Source organism: Amphimedon queenslandica, unplaced genomic scaffold, assembly GCF_000090795.2.
Source record: "Amphimedon queenslandica unplaced genomic scaffold, v1.1 AMPQUscaffold_13483, whole genome shotgun sequence".
Taxonomy (NCBI): Eukaryota; Metazoa; Porifera; class Demospongiae; order Haplosclerida; family Niphatidae; genus Amphimedon; species Amphimedon queenslandica.
In genome coordinates this window covers 36191-58274 of record NW_003546281.1, presented here as the reverse complement: position 1 = coordinate 58274, position 22084 = coordinate 36191, and the positions used below count along the sequence as shown (strand labels likewise).

Below are 22084 nucleotides of genomic sequence, written 5' to 3'. Positions count from 1 at the left end.
TTAATCATCTACATTTTTAGCACCTTCAAAGTTTCAAACCTATTCAAGTTTGCTGCAAGTAGTCATAAGTGAATGGTGAAACCCAGACTGGAGCCAAAATACAAAATACCAGTAATCCAGGGCAGTTTAATTAGCGTGGGTGTCAATTTGGGGTGTTTTTTGTTTAGGGTGTGGCTCATTATGGAGATGAGCACAGGGCGTGGCAAGGTAGAAGAACTAAACACATCATTCCCCGTCAGTGGGAGAAAAGGAGGCACTGCACTGCTAGCTTGGAGTGAAGAAGGACCAGCCATGCCTCTCGCAAGCAATGAGCTTGAAATATTACAAGTTAGAAAACTCATCTATTGCACCAGAGAGCAAGACAAAGCACAGATACTTAAGCTTTTGGAAGGAGGTATACCCAACCTCGTCAATTACCAAGGTAGGAAGGACCTGTGTTAGCCACAAAATACCATTTTTATCAATGGATACTGCTTAGTCTAGTATAGTTGTTTATTAGTCGCCATAGCAACACCAGTAATTATTATTACTATACTGGGTGTGGAACATGGCCTATTGTACGTGTGTTCTTTATTATTTCTTGTTCCTCAGATCCTAATAATGGTACAACAGCTTTACACGTGGCAGTCACTCTTAATCTAGATGGTATAGTTGCTTTGCTTCTGGAGAATGGAGCAATAAATTCAATACAAGATAAAGAGGTGATTGAGTATTATGTAATTTTTATTATTATTGTAGTGATGAAAGAAATTACTTTGTCAAATTTGATAATACCCTGTAGTTACATGTACATTTACATTGACAGTACTGCAGATTATCAATTACATGTACATGACGTGTAATAAAAGCTACAATAAATGTACTTGCATTATGTGGGAAATTTCTGAAAATGTCAGCAATAAAATTCCAATTTGTTTGTATCATTAACCTTTTATAATGTTATTATTATTATTTTGAAAACACTCTGCAGCTTAAGCCTGCTTCTTGTCATTATATAAACACACTTTGAACACGTGAACGCACGTGATAAGAGCACGTTGCAGTGCATGGTGCGTAGGTGGGTAAGTATATAAATAGACCAGTAACAGGAGCTGGTTATCCTTCACTAGCAGCTTAAAGCCTGTGAAGTGTATTGTGTTGTGAGTAGTACATTGTATGATGTTTCAAATTCCATTGAAGGCGTTGATTCTATTAAATTAATATGGTTAGGTGCTTATGGGAGAAAATTCAGTTCCATGAATTTGTGATATGACCTTTGTTTGATGTACAAAAAAATGAAATTCCTTAAAATAACAATTATTTTTTGATTGCATCTGTGCTTCACTATGTACATGTAGAATTACATACAGAGCTCAGATAAAAAGGAATATTGCCTCGCATACATTGTACATGTACATTTATGCTTGTTGTCTTAGGTAGCCACATTGATTTGATGTTTTTTATGTGCTTATAAAATACATGTACATGTATATGTAACTGGCTTTTGACTTCAATTTTATGGGTTTTGCCTTCTACGTGTACATTATGATGCAATTGTGTAGTACATTAATGTAATCTTTAATTACTGTAGATTGAGAAATTTGTATGTTACAAATACATGTAATTGGTATGAAAAATTTCATGTTATTTTATTTTACTATTCAGTACATGTATCTTATCATGCATGTACATGTACATTACAAAACTCTTTTATGTGTTAAAATTTCAGTATTAGCCCTTAAAAATGGAATTATTTTAAGAGTGAAAATTTTATAACCTAATGCCTGTACAATTGTACATGTGTCCATTCACTGCATTGGAGTGTACCCATTGTATTTCTGTGCATGTGCATGTTATACATTGTACATGTACATCTACTGTACATGTACATGTTGTACATGTATACATGTACATGTACATGTGTGCGTTTATGTATTGCCTGTCTTGTTACATGGTCTTCTTAGTTTGATATTATAATTAATTTTTATATTTATTTTACTTGCTGTACATGTGTCATAGGGTTGTACACCATTCATGAGAGCCTGTCAGTATGGACACTTGCAATCATTAGAACAACTGGCAATGAAAGGACTACCAATGCAAGGTACTGTATACCATAGATGGGGAAATTAGTGTGGTAGAAAATTTTTGTGTTTTAAAATTGTGCTGCGATTTAATTTTTACTAAATAAGACTGTGCCATGTATTATTGAATGTGGCATATAATTATATGGGTGATCTAATTTTTTTGCGAAATTCTAATTCAGTAAAATTTAAATCACAATAACAATTTCCAGATAGACGGTATAACTTTTCTAGGAAAGGATTCTCCATTTTTTACATTTTTGATGCATGTACATGTACTGTTGTGTAGAAATTTTGAACTGATTTCAGTCAAATTAGATTTATTTTAAAATTTGAAGTTGTTAAAAAATCAGGTCAAAGACCCAGTACTATAGTGCAGGGTGTTTGTCCAATTTTTGTTTAAAATCACAAAAAGAAAATTGTTCATTTTAATTAAATGTTTTGATGTTGCATGCATTTACAACATGTACATGTACATGTACATCAATTTCACCAAATGGTGCATTCTGTATAGTGCAAAATTTTTTAGGGCTGTAAATTTCTCAAATTTCACAATTTTTTGAAGATTCACAAAAATTATTGTCATGGAAATCAAATTATTACGGTACAAGACGAACAGACGGCATAAATTTGTGAAAGTTAAATTTGTAAAATTCATATGAAATTTACAAACCTCGAAAATTTTGCACTATACGATGTACTGTAAAAATTGATTCTCACCAAAAATTGTTTATTATTTTTAGTGGCTGATGGTACAGGACTCAGAACATTGTTCCATTGCCTTCATCCTACCGGCAGACATGTGAAGTGTCTCTCATTTCTACTGGAGCTTGGAGCTGAACCTAATGCTAAGGTAAACTTACTGCATACATTGTAATACTAAGGTACATTTACAATGTAACGTTTTTCATTTTGTATAGAGTAAGTATGGTTAATCCGTAATTCCTATGCATGTACATGTACATGTGTACATGTACATGTATGTTAGTAATCAATTAAAAACTATAATTACATTGTACGTACATGTACATGTACATGTATTTTTTATACTTATACATGTACATGTACATGTACGTGTTTGTACACTGTACATTCTTACTGGCTTTACTTGACCCTTAATATTTGCATTTACAATGTACCTACTGTACATGTACATGTAGCCCATTAGTTACTGCACATTTTATAATTTGTTATTCTTTAGACAGTAGCTGGTCTACCATTAGTGTGTGCTGCAGCTAAGGAAGGACTTGTACCTCAACTTGAGAAACTGTTAGAGAAAGGAGCTGATCCTAATGCTAGAGATGTTGCTATGCGCACTGTATGTTTTTAATGTACATGTACATGTACAACGTACATGTTCATGCATGTGCTGTACATGTACATGTATACTTCTAGAGTAACTTTACATACTGTACATGTACATGTACATTGTATGTGTATAGCTACTGTAATTTATACATGTACATGTACATGTAATAATAATAGTGTGAATGTACATGTACAATGTACAGTAGTACAGGGACTTTGGCCAAATTTTTCAAAAATAAAAAGGAAAGAATTCTCTGTTTTAATAATTACATACGGTACATATGCATGTATACTTCTGATACATTATATAGTTCATGTATATGTTTTTATGTTGTGTTGAAGGTTTAAGCTGATTCTGAACAAATTTGAATTTTTTTATAAATTCTTAAAGTTGCTCAAAAATTTGCTAGAAATCAAAAGGAGAGAATTTTCCATTTTTCTAATTGTTTCATGTACAATGTACATGTATGCATGTTCTTAGTGTGTTGTGTGAAAAGTTTGAGCTAATTCTGATCATATTTGAATTTTTACAAATTTCTAAAGTTACTCAAAAATCCGGTCAAAGTCAAGGACTTCAGCCAAATTTTGCCAGAAATTAAAAGGACATAATTTTCCATTTTTATAAGTGCTTCTGATACATGTACATGCACATGTACATGTTCTTATGTTGTGTGGAAAATTTGGATTTGTTTTAAAGTTGCTTAAAAATTTTGTCAAATACAGGGACTTTGGCCAAATTTTGTCAAAAACTGAAAGGAGAGAATTCTCCATTTATTAACAATTGTTTCTGGTACATGTACATGCTCCTATGTTGTGTGGAAATTTTGTGCTGATTCCAATTAAATCTAGATTTTTTACGAATTTTTAAAGTTGCTCCAAAATTGGGACAGTGTCCTTGTACTGTAATATAGGGACTTTGGCCAAATTTTCCCAAAAATGAAAAGAAGAGAATTTTCCTTTCTTATAATTGTTTCTGATACATGTACCTTATGTTGTGTTAAAAATTTGAGCCAATTCTAATCAATTTTACAAATTTTTTAAGTTGCTAAGAAATCTGGTCAAACTGTGCACAACAAATTTTTCAAATTTTGCCAAAAAAATTAAATTTTCATTTTTATAAATTTTTCTGATACATGATTCCAATCAAATTTGGATGTTTATGATTTTTTAAAGTTGTTTAGAATTTGGGCCTAAGGCTCTAGCCTTTGATTTCAGGCAAAATTTTGTCAAAAAGGCTAGGAAAGAATTCTCCATTTTATTATTTTCTGGTACATTGTGCATCGACTTTTAGCTGATGTCAATCTTTTAATTTCAATTTTTATTCAATTTGTTCAAAAATTGGGCCAGCAACCACCAAAAGCTTTAGCCTTTGGTCTTTGGCTAAATTTTGAAAAAATGGGCTACGAGAGTTTAATAATTTTGTGATGCATGTACATGTACAGCATTTACGGTACTTGCTTGTGCATTATACATGTACATGTGCATGTGCACATTTTTAGCCTACAGTATACATGTATAGTACATATCAAAAAAAAGGCTAAGTAGCTACGCCCGCAGTTACTCTGCTTTTGCGTAGGTAGTTCGTTGCTACTGCAACAGTAGCTTGACAGTAGTGCGACAGTGGAAGACAATAGCATGGAGCAAAAAACATCCTAAACAGGCTTCTAGAAGGAGAGAGTGGCATTATAGAATTGAACTTGGAGAGGACAGACAGCTAAAAGAAGCATCCACAAGTTCTACTACAGTACATGTGTCTGGGTGGGATCGCAGCATGACGCAGTGAAGAGTAACGAAGAGTAGCGAAGTAGTAGCAAAGTACATGTACCTGCGAACTTCAAGGTTCTCTTCTCTACTGTATCCTACATCTACTTAGCCTTTTTTATGTCCACTGTAGTATACAATGTACATGTGTGTGTTGTGTATCAATTTTGAGCTGATTCTGAGCACAGATACATGTATGTACAGTACACATACAATAATGCACATTGTTATTGTCTTTTGGTTGGTAGTTTTGTAAAAATACATGTACATGTACATGTAATTTTACAATTTTTGAATATTTCTCATTTGAAGTATTTCGCCAATGCCCTAATTCTGGACATCTGGATGGCGTTATCAATAAATACCTGAAATATTTTAAGTGAAGCGTGTTTGAGTGTGTGTGGTTACAAGTAGCCATTTGTTCACAATTAGACAATTACGTCTACATACAAATGTGATTATTCCTTCATGCATGCATAGCTAATGCTGTCATGTACAGTATGTGCATGTACTCACCTGCTTAAAGCCAAACAGCCATCACTCAACAATTTTGAAGGCAAAACTTTATGTGTTCACTTACTGTACATGTAACTAGAACATTATTGTACATAAGATATTTTGTTGATTATTGTGCATACACTGTAAAAGGACACATTCATTTTGCCTTGTCAACAGCTTTGACTTTGCCCTTGAAGTCTATAATGCTGATCATGGGCATGGCATTAATTCATTAATGACATGACAATTATTTTAATGGATAATCTGTACATGTACATTGAACTTGCATACACGTGTACATATACATGTACATGTACATGTACTGTACATGTACATGTACATGTACATCTATGTATGTGTACATGTATGTACATATGTACATGTACATATAGGGGTATTGTCCTTTCTCTCTCACTTCCTTTCTTGATACTCTCTCTTTCTCTCTTTTTTACTTCCTTTCCTTTTTGTTCTATTCTTCAACATGTACATGTACATCCTTTATCTATTTCCTTTTTCCTTCTCTTCCTCCACATTAATGATGTTAAGCTATTAGTGGGACTGTACACTAACATGTGTCACTGGCTATTTTGTTTTGGGGGAGACTGAGGGAATTTCAGTACTATAATTTATACATGGAGCATTAATTTTATAATGGGCATTTCTTATGTTGTTTTTTTCAGTACATGGTACATTTCTGCCAGCTACATGTACATGTACATATACTGTATATACATGTACATGTACATGTAGAGCCCAAGCCTTCCTTGTTACTATGTTTATTCCTTTCTCTTGTTTCTCCCCTCTTTGTTTTTTCTTTCTCACTCCCCCTCTCTATCACTCCCCCTCCCTCTCCTCCGCTCCATCAGATATTAGGTAAGCCAGCTGTTGTTTTCGCTACGGAGGCTGGTCATTCAGATTGCCTGAGGCTATTAGCTGTATCAGGAGCTGATCTTGATGCCGTTTTTGGTGACTATAATCTGAGCGCACTTCACAGGTAAAATGGACAACAACACCTATAGACTAATGACGATAATTGATAGTCTTGTGGTCTCGCATACCGCATACCTATCCCAAGCCTGAATGTACACAATTCCATGTATTATACACAGTATACAGTACATGTACATCAATTTATCTAATAGTATTACTTCATCTTCAGTTTAATTAATGTGTGTGGGTGTAGGTGATCGGTGACTAGGTGGTGTGCATTACTCAGCTATTACATCATTGCACTGTATTTACTCAAAAATGCTAACGTAACATTTTAGTGGGGATTGTCATGTACAATGTTGTACATGTACATTTATATAGTAATGCTTGTACATGTATCTGAGCCAATGAGTCCTTCATTATGATGTAATGATATTGTTACTGTTATTAATAATTGTTATCAATATATCACAAAGACTGTATTTATTATGCATGTTAATATTTTAAGTTTGTACATGCATTACATGTACTGTAGTATGAAAGTGGGGTATTTTGAAAGTGGGGTGTACTGTACTTGCAATTTTACTTTACCTCAACTTGATCATTATCATAACCATTATTATTATTATTATTATTATTATTATTATTATTATTATTATTATTATTATTATTATAACTAAAAGAAGAAAAAAAACAAAACAAAAAAAACCACAAAGATGTTAGTATTATTATTATTATTATTATTATTTTTAGAGCTGCTAGTCTGGGGATGTTTGAGTGTATTCAAGTCCTCTCAGCTTATGGTGCTAACTTTAATATTTTGAGCAGTTATAATGATACAGCAATTCACTTTGCCACAGTAGCATACAAACTACTCTGCATCAGACTACTGGGACAGAGAGGTACAGTACATGTATGTGCATGTGTACTATACGTAATTGTACATGTACATGTAATGTAATACGTACATGTAGATGTGGGTAGTAGTAATGCAATTAGTGGGTGGGGATAGTTTTGGTATGAGTGGTACAGTACGTGTGTGTATGGGCTGTGGTTGTTTTACTTGTTAGTGATTGCTGTTGGTTAGTGAAATATTACATTCTTGTTTTTGTTTTTGTTGTGTTTATACACAATGTACATGTATTTGGCAATTGTGGGAATCAGGAACTGTTTGATTACAAACTATTTGTATGTATTGCTTTGGTGGTATTTTGTTGTTACAATTTATTATGTAACAATCCAGATGAGCTTCATTCCTTCTCTCTTTCTACGTGTACATGTACATCTACAGCACCTGTACTGTATTTGTCCTCCCTCTTTCCAAATAAACAATATCATAATGATTTTATTATTATGCGGTACTACATGTGTACATGTACATTTGTATAAGTTGTACTTTAATTTAGGCAGATTGCATGTACTATGTACAATAGTGCAATAACTATACAGTATGTTTGTTTCTCTCTACCAATACTCTACTGTAGGTTGTCCAGCTAATGAAGTCAACGAAGTGGGCCAGACTCCTCAGAAGATAGCTAAAGCTGAGGGTATGAAGGATGCCTTGAAAGAGCTTAAAAAGCTAACAGGATATCAGGACAAAGTTGGAAAGGGTGGAAAGCCAAAGGGATTCGCTGAGTCATGGTGCATAAAGGTAAGCCTGCACTGGGCTCTGCCTTGATAGTTACATGTACATGTACATTAAGGTTACTACTGTATATTCTTTGAGGCTGAGTCTACTTGTTGTTATAACGTTTTATGTCTGTCTGTGCTTATGTAGAGTGGTCAAATCAGACTTTAGTGAATGTTGTACATGTACATGTACACTGTACATACTGTACATGTAGTGCTACTGTCTCTTTAGTTGTTATTGTTTCTATGGCTGCTAGCTGATCTTGTGGTACAATCTTAAAACTTTAAAGAGTCTGATTTATACAATGGGCTAGCTAGCTACAATGTGCATGTACATGTACTGTACATGTACATATAGCATGGTTAATACATGCATGTACATGTACGTATATAAAGCTTGTGATACATAATGAACCATGTACTGTACATGTATGGTGGGAATTTTTTGGTACTTTAGTGCTAGTTGGTTACAATTATTGCCTGAACTACATTGTATGTGTACATGTACATGTACATGTACAGAGTACATGTACATATACATGTACATGTGCACATCTCATGTTGTGTGGTGTAAACTTTTTGATTTGTACCTCAAAAGGATTCACCTTTATTTTCAGGTGTTAGAATGTACATTTAGCATAATTGGCAATAACAACACCTAAACCATAGCAGCTTTATCCTCCACTGGCTCAAAGTCAATTGGAAATTTGACACTTCAAGTGTTTTTATTTGATTTTTACATTTTGTATTGATTAATGAGTCTCCCAATGTAAACATGTTTTTAAGTTTTTGTGCATTGTACAGTACAGTACAGTAGAATTTTGACACATTCTCTTATAATTAGTGTCATGGCAAATGTGTATTTACATGCATGTATCCCAAAATCCTTGTACATGTACATGTATCGTCACCAATTTACATGTACAATGTACATGATGGCTACATGTACATGTACATGTATTTTAATATGGGTTTCCCACAAAGCATGCTAGTGACATGTATCGTAAATACATGTAAGTTAAAAAGCATGCTTGACATGCTTACAGTATATAGAAGTTTTTGAGTAACTTTTAAAATTCAACTTTGATCGGAATCAACTCAAAATGATGCATGTATCTACATGAATCATTGCTGTGTTTGATGACATTTGACAAAATATCAGTATGGGATGATTTGTCAAGTTTTTGAACAACTTTAAAAATCCACTGACAAGAAGCTGAGCACTATACTAAAATCCTGTAATTATAATCATAATATTTCTACATGTAGTTATATGACTGGCTTCAAGTGAACAAACTGGTGGTATGGGAATCACTCCAGAACTGTGTTGACAATAAAAACGGAGTACTACCAGTTGAGACATTCAAGACACTAATAGTTGAAGGAATGGAGGCACCAATAGGCGAGGAGGACTGGCCCAAGCTCCTAAAGATTTATGACAAGAAAAATGAAGGAGTATTGAACTGGGAGGACCTCCTGTTAAATCATAAGTACATTCATGCTGTAAGTATTGGATTTCTCATACACTGTATTGATACACTGTATTCATGATATACCTTTATTCATGGATTGTACATACATACATGTACATGTATTGATGGTGTTTTATGATGGGATACCTGATGACACTGTTCTGTAATCCCTGGTATGTCTCTGTGTACATGCTCCAAAATTGCAGTTTGATATTGTTATTCATCATGTACACTTGTATGTGTTTTAGTAGTAATTATTGGAATATTTTCTGAATGCATTGACACTGTAATTTGTAGTATTGTGTGTTCCCCTCTTTTGTAATTGGATTACACCTTCAACTTTCATTTTTAATATTAAATATTTCTTTCTGTGCATGTACAGCACATACACTGTACATGCATGTACACATGTATACATGTAGTATTATGCTTTATTATTTTGTTCTGTAGCAATTCAAATTGGGTCCTAATGATGACATCAAGGGAAAGAAAGTAAGTGACATCTAATATGCTTCAGCTATACATATAGAGTACAATTGTACATGTACATGTAGATGTACATACATTGTACATGAATGATCTTGTATTAAATTTTTTGACACTTTTTGTGCATGTACTGTAGTGTGTATTTACATGCTCCTACAATATCTCATCATTTTATAGGGAAAGAAAGGGAAGAAGAAAGGTGGAAAGAAAGGAGGGAAGAAGGTACAACTGTAGCACTATGTACATACATACATGTACTTTTACATATGCATATCTTATATGTTATATGTTACATATCTAATATGTTATATGTTACATAATGCATATATGTTTTACATATGTTAGGGAAAGGGAAAGATATTGTTTCCCATTTATTTTGAGGCTGAGCGTCCGCCAGTGGCTGGAGTAGCTGATGGACTGATAGAAAGAGAAGAAGTGAGTTTATTGACTACATGTACATGTACATGTACAGTGTATATTACATGTACATTGTACAGTATCAAAGTTTCAAGGGACTGAACTTTGTGAGTGGGGCTACAATAATATTATGATATGCAGTGTACATTGTATTTTCACAAATCAATTTTTGCTAGTTCAAATACAGAAAATACAGAAAATCCACAAAAAATAGGGAAAGTTGTACCCATACTGTAAAACAATACTCAAAGGGAGAATGAACGTATTATTTTAAGAATGTTTTACATGTAGGGAATTGGTATTGTTTTGATAAGGCAATTAATCTAACAAATCACTTGTTACCTGTACATGTTACATATACATGTACATGTACATGTATTTTGTGTTGATTTATGGGATATTTTTTGACACGGGTACTTAATTTTACACAACAGATTCAGTGTAATCACACGTGAATGAAATAATATGTGTAACTCCCACTTGTAATGGGAAATTTTGTGCATGTACTTGTACATGTGGTGGTTTGTTTGATGAATTTTTAGTAGAACACTGCTTAATGAGACATTGCTTTCAGCTTTCAATAACAGCATAGCATGCATTGGCACTAAATTTCCTTTCTATTGGTACTATGTGTACGTGTACTTTCCCTCCTGTATCTCCTTTATTACTCTAAATTCTGTCTCTAATTTGCATTGGCATCTCCCTCACTAATAGTATAATTATACTGTTGTTATGGATGGGAACATGAGGTGCCTTATGTCCAGTTGTGAGTGGATAACACCTGCCACTGGTTTCCTTTGAACCTGTAGTACATTAGTATTTTTTTCCCTAACTTAGGGTGCTGTAGCTATGAATGTACATGTACATGTACATGTACATGCTGTATGTACATGTACATGTACAGTTACACATTGGCATTGATATTTGATATATTGTACTTTTACATTTACTCTTATTTATTCCTTAATAGTATTTAACTGATTATCAAAGATTCAGTGTACCTCTACCTAATGGACTCATTGATGATTCACCATGGTACCTCATGCCTCAAGGTATAATTATGGTATCAATATATGTAGTATATGTGCATGTATTAATTCAATTAATCTATCAGTATGTGAAGTTATTGTATCTAATTGATTTAGTGGTCATGATCTTGTCACTATATCTTTACTTGCTAGGCTGTCTCAGCTCCACCCCCTCATGCTCTTATTGACCATACAGTACTCTTTACTCTTCTGTATAACTACATGTACATTTACCATGACTACATGTTTTTTGTACATGTACTGTGTGTGATACATAATGTGACAAACTTTTATTCCTTTTCTTTAAACAGTGTACAGTTCACATGTACATGTACATCTCCATAGTTTGTGTGCATACATGTACATGTACATATCTTTGTGCGTGATTGTCATTAGTGTAAGAAGAAACCATGAAGCTACATTTACATGCATGTACATCTTCACTGTATGTACATGTACATGTGTACATGTTCACTGTGCATACGTATAATGTACATGTACATGTACTGTGTACATGTAGAAGTATAATTCTGTATAAAAACCTGCAAATAGAATTACACTTCAATAAATTAAATTTTCAAATTAGTCATCCAAATACATGTGTACATACACATATACATCTAGCTACAGAAACTCCATGCATTTTTTGGCTTTTAACATAATATTTGCTAATGATAGTAATAATTGATTTTTACCTTTAAAGTAAATAATGTACATGTACTGTACTTGTACATGTGTACTCAATAGCATGTATATGTACTATGCATGTACATCAGCTCAGTAAATTAAAGTTTTGCAGTTTAGTTTTGCTAGGCGGTTAATTTATAGTTTTTATCATAATATTTATTGAAGAGTTGATTAGATTATTGTCAATTTAAAAGGCGTGTTTTTATCACAGCTGGTCAAAATAACTGTCTGGATTTGCCATTAGCTCCCCATCACCAAATACATGTACTACTTGTACGTGTACATGTACATGTATGTATAGTGTATGTGCATGTACAGTACATGTACTTCCTGGTTCAAACTGGCTGTTGGACCAATTCATGTGTATTTTATTTCTTTTTCATGTACTGTACTTGCCTGGGTTTATTTTGATTTATTTCCTGTATTATTTCATTTTCTTAAGATTTAATCTACATATACATGTACATGTACATACATGTACATGTACCAGTATTAATTGTACATGTATTTATTTTATTATTATTGTAGAGCCGTCCTACATCAATCTATACGAAGCAATACGTCACGGAGACTTTGACTCAATAGAGCTGGCACTGTCAGAGACTGGAATGAGTCCTGACGCTAGGGACAAGTACAACAAGACTCCTTTGATGATAGCAGCAGCTCACGGACGCTGTGATGTAGCCGAATATCTCATCACTAAAGGGTAATGAGCTTATTGTGGAGTGTTTGCAAACTCTGTGACATACACTAATAGTCTTTGATATGTGTACTTGTGTACAATACATTTGTTCATGTACAATGAATATTGTATGTATATTGACTCTGTGTGTGTGTGTGTGGTGTAATTTATTATTTCATTTATCGTCAATTTTACATGTACATTACATGTACAGCTAGTTACATGTACAATGTAGGAGATATTTTTCATTCTGTAAATGTACATGCAGTGGCGTAGCCAGGGTAGGGCACAGTGGGGCACATGCCCTGCCAGTCTATGCTTGTGCCCTACCAACTGTCATAGTGTTCTGACTGTTCTCTTGTCTATAAATTGTATGTGAAGTCCACTTGTCCATAGTGTGCCCTACTACCATCATAACCCTGGCTATGCCACTGTGTACATGTACATGTACATACTACAATCAGGTGTTCATGTACAGTGTATTTTTTTATTTGATGTGCATTTGTGCTGTACATGTACGTGACATGTCTGTGTGTGTGACACTATGTGTTCTAACTTCTAAGGTTGAAAGTGATCTAACTGTGTGGCTATCTTTGTGAGTGAGTGTGTTGTAGCGCTGAGTGTCAAGTGAGTTTCAGATGAACTCTGTTACTGAGGAAAGAGTAATGCGTTTGAAGTGGGCCAATAAAAGTTAATTTTAGGGCGATAAACAATGTCTAGATGTACTCGTATTTCTGATAGTATTAATGTGGTTTCTTTGATCATGTTTATCTCAAAGGATACATGTACATATATGTATATGTACGTGCGTATACTTGTAAATGTATTTGTTAAGTTCATGTTAAAATCGGAGAATACATGTACATGTACTATACATACATTGTATCTGTACATGTACAGTATAGAAGGATTGAGGAAGGAAGGATTAGACTATGACAGTGAGTCTGGAGATGGTGTACATACATGTATACATGTATGTACATGTACATGTATGTGTAGATGGGTAGACTGGATACATGTACGTGTACATGTACATGTACTGCTGTGTGTGTTGTATTGACTGTTGTGCTTGGCTGTGAGAGCAGCATTCCATTGATCACCGGTCCCTTACAATCCAAGACTAACCAGTGGGCATGAAGGGACTCTAATCTATTGGAACTTACACTAACTGATGGAACGTTTATTTCGCTGATGAGCTACATAGACATGTACAATGTACATGTACATTAATTTATCTCTCATAATAACAAGATTCATGCATGTACATGTAGGTTTATAATATGGACTACATCATGAATAGTCTTAGTTAATTGTTGGGTACATATGTCCTTTTTTATGTACAGTCTACATGTTATTGAATTTTGTTGTTATTATCTTTTAATTATTGTGCTGATGTTGTGGACAAAATATTTTAATGAACAATATCCTACGCTTCTTAGAAATCTCAATCATAAAAATGGAGCTATCATCAGTTTTTAATTATCAGTAATTAAGAGCTGGCTTGTTTATTGCGTGTTCCTTTTAGAATAAGGACTGGTTTTCTCGTGAATAATGATGTGTTCACATTATGTTCATTACTTTTTGTTCTCTCTCTCTGTCTCTCTCTCTCTCTCTGTCTCTCTCTGTCTCTCTCTGTCTCTCTCTCTCTCTTCCCTCCCTTTCTTTCTAGAGCTGATGTAAATGCAATTGATAATTTCATGTGGACTCCATTACATCATGCTTGTCATGCAGGCGAGGTATATACATGTACATGTATATGTATATGTACATGTAATTCAATACAAACATGTAGATGTAGTTTATTAGTCATTACATTATATTATGTAACTCTGGCATGATTAACACTATACTCTTACTGTACTAGACATTGCATAGCCTAACAGTGGCATGTAATAGATTGTATGGGGGTGTATTGTGGAACCTGACATTTCGTGAGATTGTAATGCATTTTTAATTATAAACGAGTCACTTTGTCGTCTGTATTCAAACATTCCATGCCCAATACAATTATTGAGTCATCAGCCTCTACTCCTTTGATTATGCAGCTGTAGCATACATGTACATGTACAGTGCATGTACATGTACATGTATGTTCCATGCCAATCCTCTACAGTACATGTTATCATGCATGATGAGTACATTTAACTCAGTTAATGTGTCCGTAATGTGTTTGTGTGCATTTTTGTGATGGGATGGATTGGTTACTCCTATGCAAACATACTCCTCTGGTTGGAATGTCTCTGAGGGTATTCTCTGTGGTTAAGTGATTACACCCCATTATACTCCACTGTCTGTTCTTGTTTATCATCATAGGAAGCTGTGGTTAGGCTCCTATTGACTTCAGGAGCAAACACTGATAAACAGTCCTTCAATGGAGGGACTCCGATAATGAGAGCCATTGAGAGCTCACAAAGAAGTATTGTCAAACTTTTATTGGAGAAAGGGTAGGCACATGTACATGCATGTACATACATTGTAGGTGTACATGTGTTGCGTAGGATATGAATGTGAACATGTGTACTGTATGCATGTACATGTACATGTATTATAAGTTGTCTTTTAATTACTTATACTACATGTATATCGAAATTTGTTATATTCAGAAAATGAGAGTGGGATGAGTTGATGTAATGTTGACTCTCCAATAATTTTGCCTCCCCTATGCATGTACAGTACATGTACATGTATGTACTGCATAAAGTACATGCATATCAGTACAAGAAATCTATTTTTTATGTAAATGTATCTTATCCCATTTTATGATTCCTTCTCTCCCTCCCCCCCTCTCTCTCTCTCTCTTTATACAGTGCAAAGTTGAACCTTGAGAACAGTCATGGTGACACTGCGCTAGATATAGCCAGGAGCTGGGGTGACGACATCATATATGCCATGGTTTATGCGGTAGCAGCAAAACAACCTCCTCCGGAGGGAGATGGTATGTCAATGATGCCAGGTGTCTCTGCCACTAAAATTGCATTTGAGATAATTGAATTTTACAAGTTTGGTAGTCAGAGTTGTTATTGGGTTTATAGTGTTTATTGTCACTATGTGTCTAATGAGCAGCTTTTAACACCTCCAGGGAAAAAGGATAAGAAGAAAGATGATAAGAAGAAGAAAGGAGGAGGGAAGAAGGGGAAAGGAAAGAAAGAAGATAAAGGACCAGCAGTCATACCAGTAAGAAGAAGGGACACATGTACATGTAACAATTAATGTACATGTACATACTGTACACCCTGTATACATGTACATACATGTGCATTACATATGTACTGTATGTATGTACATGTACATTGTGTGGGGGGTAAGGGGGAGTTTGATAAGCTTGTGATATGAAGTGTAAGGACATTGGTATGTGAATCTCTATGATGTTTATGATTAAGTACTCCTTCATACCAAAAGAACCACAAACCCACTACCAATGGACTTGGAATCATAATTATATTATTAAAGTAGAGACATTAATATCTGATATCATGCTTACAATATCAATGACTCATCTCATAGTTTAAGCCTTGGAACTGTTGCTGTTAGTTACAGTGCAGTCTGTTTCTCTAGGGCCCACCGATAGTTCCTCTCCCTCTTCCGTCACGTCTCCCCACAGCCCAACAATGTGTGGAGGAGTCTAAGAAGCAAATCTCACTTGCTAGCTTACAAGCTGATACAATCGTAAAACCAGTTACGTCTCCTCGCCTCAGGCAAGCTTGGGGAACTGATCAATTGTCTCCCGTGAGTAAAACAATACTTTTGATCATTAACATTGTAAATAACTCTAACTCTTCTCATCTCTTCTCTCATTTCACTCTTTCTCTTCTTGTTATTTTTTACATGCATTATAGAGGCGGTTTCATGCACAAATGGACAAGGATAGAGAGCAGAGAGGCATAGATGTGATTGACTTTGATGAAATTCGAACTCCGTTTCAAATACAAGTTGCAGCAAGAGCTAAAGCCCTTGAAATGGCTGATTTTTGACCTTGCACTTTGACACCTCACAATTTAATATGTTGTACTATAGTAATAATAAATAAAATAATAATGATTATGATGACGATGATGATGTTGATCAGAGTATACATAAATTTCCTGCTTCCATACTAATTTAGCACGTCCCACTTTATTTGTATGGTTTCACGTTTGCAGAGCATAAATTGACGTTTTCTGAGCCACTTTGTCACTTATCAACCTCTCGACTCCTTCCCAGGAAATAAAGAAAATGTTCAAGTTCTCCTCACTGCTGTTACTCGTTATCGCCGGGGCCTGCCGGGCCAGCTTCTTTATACCGGGCAGCACCAACCAGCCAATGTCTTGCAATGAGCCAGTAAAGGGATCAGGCCAAGGGATCAATATAACGGAGAGCTGTAGTCCACTGTTCTACAGCCACTGTTTTCGCTACAGATACGGCAACACCTTTACTTACTTGCCTAACTGTGTCAAGAGTCAAAGTGAATACGATGCCAACGAAGCATTCCGACCTTACGTCGAAAACATCCTCTCCTTCAATAGACCAGACGCCTCTAATGCCACCAAGGAATGCCTGGATGAGCTCATTCCCTTGATCTGTAACGCCTTTTATCCACTCTATTATGGCTCGTCTTATCTAGCGCCATGCACAGGTCACTGCCAGAGTGTTTTCTCCAAGTGCATGGAGGCAGGTGTCCCTGTTAACCTCTCATCTTGGAACTGCACCTCTATGTTCGATACCAATTGTCCAGCTGTTAAAGATAGGGATATCAAATGCATGGAGCCTTGTAAAGTAGCTGAACCAGAACCTCCTTCATGCTTCAAGAAATGCAATGTTTCAGCTACATCAATGAAAGTATGTACCAAAAAGGAAAGAAAGTGTTCTGCCAGCCATAGGCAGGTGAAACCCTCGGTGTCTGGGAACCAATTTGGAAGATTTGAATTTGGTAAGTTTATTTTTTTTATTGTGGAAAACATTTTAATGATTCTTCTATTCAGGTGCTAAAGTTGAAGTACTAGAACAAGTCCATCTCTGTGAGCCCAGAAACTCGATTGCTTATAAAGTGAAGGTTCTTCACGACTACTTCCTTGATTGTAAGAACTGTCACAACACTAGTCAGGAAGTGACCTCTGGGAGTATCATATATGTTCTCACCACGGACACAGTTGATACTTGTAAGGAGAGATGCATTGAGAATATGATGACAATTGGCGAAACGTACTTCATTATGGGACAGCTTGTTTCGGATTACTTAGCACAATGCGGAACAAAAGTCTGGATATTGGACAGAACCAAGAGAAATAGATCGGTCATATATTTATGGGACAAAGTCCTTAAAGATAAAAAGAACAGGAGAAATAGCCTTTACGACCTTGCACTAGATAAGTTTGTCTGCAAATGGCCTTGCACACGTTCCTCTATTTCATGCAATAACTAACACTCATGTAAATTTTTATCTTCAATCTGTAAAATTAATGCATTACTTCTTAAGTCTACAGTATCATTATTATAACATGATTATCATTATTATTATTATTGTCCTCAGTTTGTTTCAATTAATTCACTATAATACTATATTATAATAGATCTACTAATTATTATTAAAATTTTATTCTATAATCTCTGTCACTTGCTGATTGGTAACTGAAGTGGAATATTGCTGCCTCGTATGACCCATCTATGGTCTGCTTTCCTTCGTCTCATTCGATACACATCGCTATCCAAATGAGACGCAATCTTCTTGTCTCTGTAGTCCTCCATAAGTTTCTTCCTTGCCAGTTTTAAGAGTGATAGGTTGCGCTGTGTTTGTGCGATGGATTCCATTGTTGACGCTGTTGCTCGTAGGAGTGTTGCAGCTTCAGGTAAATCAGTCCCTGGATGTTGCTGATAGACCTTTACCAATGGCCGGTCTAGTCTCTCTCTTTTGGTGATATCGGCTGATGACTCAGGGCCCTGCAGGTGTACCACAATAATTAAAAGGAATGCATTGTGAATAGGAAGAAACACACATACTGCTTAAAGGCATCATTGTCATGCAAGACATGCAGGAAATGGTTATTAAATCATTACCAGTAAATATCCGAGAGATTTCTCTTGCTGTTTCAGTAGTCTTGATGATCTCTGCTCAGTTAGTTTAGTTTCGCCGCTATTTACGAGTAGGTGTTGCTACAATTATGAATAAAAAATGATTATTACCAAAGCTGATTATTTTACCTCTAATGTGACAGTTTCTGCAATCTTTTGAGTTAGCGCATCGTTAACTAGTTGCTGCATTGATGACTGGTGCTGGCGTGACATTTCAATGGCTTGAGCACATTCATGCCTTAGCACTGAGCTCTTCTGACATAAATCCAATGCTCTTTGTATTGATTCCGTTGTAGCTGGAGTGACTGAGCTCAGTGGCCCAACTATTATGACAAGAGTTCAATGGTTGTGGTTAGTATAATTAGATTTGAACTGTCTGAGAGGAAACTTACATTGTTCGTGACTGCCCAGGAAGATTGCTGGAGCGGAGAGTGCTTTGATGTGTCTTGGTGACGTAGTGGGTTGTGTAGAGCGTGGATTACTTGACACTGAATGACATAACAGCTCTGTTGTGCGACTTCTCTCTTGCATCACTGATGTCAGAGCACTCCTTGACGCATTAAGCATCTATAATTAAATAGCATTACTTGGAAAGTCACTCATCCTTGAAACTCACTTGCAAGACTGCTAGCACGTTTTTTAGTCTACACTCAAGTCCATTTTTCTGCTGAAATAACTGCTTGTGCTCTTTACCCAATAAATGATCTGCCCCATCACTTGGGCACTAAATGTAAATGGTAAAGTAATTGTAATATTGTGCATGACATTACTCATTACTTGTTCTCTCATTGGTCTTTCTAGCCTCATTGATACACACTGTGTATTCATGGTGATGTCTTTGCGACAGTGATCTAGTGATCTTTCTAATTGTTGCCGTACACGGTTCAATGCTTTTATTTCTTCATTAACGGCTGCAATTACTTGCTTGAGGCGTATAACAACCTCTCTGGTTGCTCTCGCATATGAGTGGATTTTCTTGTTACTTTCATTGATGCATGAATCTCTTAATGATGGCAATGGATTCTTTCGTCTGAACTGATCTGACTTCTCTTCTGCTCTCACGATAAGAGTTTGGGCGACTTTTATTGCTGCTATAGTGGATTCTTTCCACTGTTCTGGTCCCACAGATGCCATTGGGGCTCTCCAGCAAAGAGCTACGCCCAAGGTGTGAAGTGACGTATGACGCCCATTTAAGAATACGGTGCCGTATACTTCCAAGCAAAATTTATTCGGGGGTTTCCGACTTTTCCCGAATACGAACGGTGATTGACGATAATGCTATCCTTATAAATGTAAGGTTTTGCCAAATACACTTTTGTTTGCTATGATTTAATTAATTTGGTTTATTTTTAAAATAAAAATAGCTCTTGTACTTTAAATATTGGAAATTTTTGTCAGAACTAGTCTTGCGTGCAGAAGGGGGGAGCAGGAGACCAGGTCAGAAACAGCTCAAATGTTCTACACAACACGGAATTTATACATATTGTACCATGATAAAGTGGAGAATAATCTCCTTGAAATTTTTGACAAAATTTGAGTAACTTTAAAAATTTAATTTTGATTGGAATCAACAAATTTTCTACTCCAAAATAATCACTTTTGGCAATCATTCATGTCCCATTTCAACCCCGACAATTTATGTACTTTTCATGCTTTGTGTCCATGCAGCCAGTGTATTATTCATTCACCACATCATTGATTATTAGTTTGTTTTTTTTTGTTTTGATTTCAGGGGCCCAGTGTATTTACTGGGTTTCCTTCAGCTCACATAATTCATTACCCTCTGATTTACACTTTTTATTCCGTGCTGTAAAGTTTATTAATAATAATAATAATTAGTACATGTTCCTGGGAAATTTGCCGTAAAAATAAGTTTTTCCTGGAGGATTTGCCAAAAAAATTTTTTGGGAAAATTTGTTAAAAATTTTAAATTGTTTTTCATAAACAATTTACTGGGAAATAGATTTTTCTACAAAAATTTGCAAGAAAATATTATTTACCATGCCTGGAAATCATTTTTTCCTAGGATTTGTCTGTGAAAAGTTAATTTTGCAGTGATTTGCTGGAAAATCAAATTTTCTGAAAAATTGGCCAGGAAAAAAATTATTTAGAGAACTTGGACGCAATTTTGGAGAAATTATAAACAATTTTTAAAAACCTAATTGTCATTGGAATCAGCTTAAATTTTTACAAAACATAATTACATAATAATGCATCAGAAAATTATATAAGTTGAAAATTTTCTGCTTTTCATTATCGGTGAAATTAATTTTAACCAATTTTGGAATGACTTAAAATTTGTAGAAAAATTTAATTTTAGTGGAATCACCTCAAACTTTCTGCACAACATAAATAAATGTATGTGCATCACAAAATTTAGATGATGTTAATGCAAATTTCCCCCATCAGCTCAGTGTTTTTAACAACACTGATGCATTGGGAGGTTCTATCCCATAAGTCATGCATGCATTTCATAACAATTAATGAGAGTAAGCTTCTTCATGCTCTTAACTATTATTAATTTTAGTAAAACTGCTACATAAAAATCAGTAATAAAATTAATAAGCTAAAATTACAAAAACAATGCACTAAACTATAAAAGTGGAACAAATCTGTCTTTATTATTTTCTACCACCTCTGTTTCTCACTTCATTGATAGTGCCATACAGCTCAACACTGATGTCACGATCAAAAATCAAACTGACTTCAACATCACTGTTATCATTGACAGCACTTATAGACCTTTTCTTCCAGTCCAGACATTTCCTGTACATTAGCTTTATTATCCACAGCAACCCAAACAACAAAGGAAAATACACAAGCAGTAATTGAAAACACTGGAGTACAGTCACTTCATTAATATAGTGCTTATTACCAGTGACCATATTGATCCTCATGCCAAGACCATTGATTAAGAGGAGAGCAAGCAAAGTGAGTGATGCTAATATATTGTGACCTGTTTTCTGAAAAGGTTGTACAACAGACTGTATACCAAATATGATCATCAAGATCATCTCATTAACAAAGTGATACTGCAAGTTATCGGAAAAAATGAAAAGGTTAGCTAAAATAGCTGTA

The 22084-nt window shown here is 35.0% G+C and overlaps 2 protein-coding genes across 3 annotated transcripts; one reads left to right on the top strand and one right to left on the bottom strand.

Annotated features, from left to right (window-relative positions):
- Positions 1-2: 2 nt before the first annotated feature.
- LOC100639647 (ankyrin repeat and EF-hand domain-containing protein 1-like) lies at positions 3-18562 on the top strand. Of its 2 annotated transcripts, XM_019994051.1 has the most exons (22): positions 3-111; positions 168-421; positions 592-701; positions 1999-2083; positions 2807-2916; positions 3265-3381; positions 6497-6624; positions 7314-7462; positions 8045-8211; positions 9459-9692; positions 10112-10153; positions 10325-10369; positions 10493-10582; positions 11535-11616; positions 12808-12985; positions 14631-14697; positions 15275-15405; positions 15769-15896; positions 16041-16135; positions 16517-16687; positions 16798-17867; positions 17920-18562. In XM_019994051.1, the coding sequence occupies exons 2-21, from the start codon at positions 181-183 to the stop codon at positions 16930-16932; spliced, it is 2505 nt and encodes an 834-aa protein (XP_019849610.1). In that variant the 5' UTR covers positions 3-111; positions 168-180; the 3' UTR covers positions 16933-17867; positions 17920-18562. The 2 variants fall into 2 exon arrangements, with proteins under 2 accessions (XP_019849610.1, XP_019849609.1); XM_019994050.1 differs by having other exon boundaries at positions 11-421.
- Positions 18370-20195, bottom strand: LOC100639397 (coiled-coil domain-containing protein 105-like). Its single transcript, XM_003384826.3, has 6 exons — positions 19784-20195; positions 19623-19730; positions 19399-19573; positions 19136-19329; positions 18992-19087; positions 18370-18874 (listed from the first exon to the last, which is right to left on the bottom strand). Exons 1-6 carry the CDS (start codon positions 20138-20140, stop codon positions 18548-18550), a joined length of 1257 nt encoding a protein of 418 aa, XP_003384874.1. The 5' UTR covers positions 20141-20195; the 3' UTR covers positions 18370-18547.
- Positions 20196-22084: the final 1889 nt, after the last annotated feature.

Bases quoted from the DNA above. Each gene is read 5' to 3' on its own strand.
- LOC100639647 (XM_019994050.1), top strand. From the start codon at position 73: ATGGTGAAACCCAGACTGGAGCCAAAATACAAAATACCAGTAATCCAG. The intron at 422-591 runs GTAGGAAGGACC...CTTGTTCCTCAG, and splicing joins CAACCTCGTCAATTACCAAG to ATCCTAATAATGGTACAACA. The intron at 10,154-10,324 runs GTAAGTGACATC...ATCATTTTATAG, and splicing joins ATGACATCAAGGGAAAGAAA to GGAAAGAAAGGGAAGAAGAA.
- LOC100639397 (XM_003384826.3), bottom strand. From the start codon at position 20,140: ATGGCATCTGTGGGACCAGAACAGTGGAAAGAATCCACTATAGCAGCA. The intron at 19,574-19,622 runs GTGAGTTTCAAG...ATTTAATTATAG, and splicing joins ACGTGCTAGCAGTCTTGCAA to ATGCTTAATGCGTCAAGGAG. The intron at 19,088-19,135 runs GTAAAATAATCA...TCATAATTGTAG, and splicing joins CAGAAACTGTCACATTAGAG to CAACACCTACTCGTAAATAG.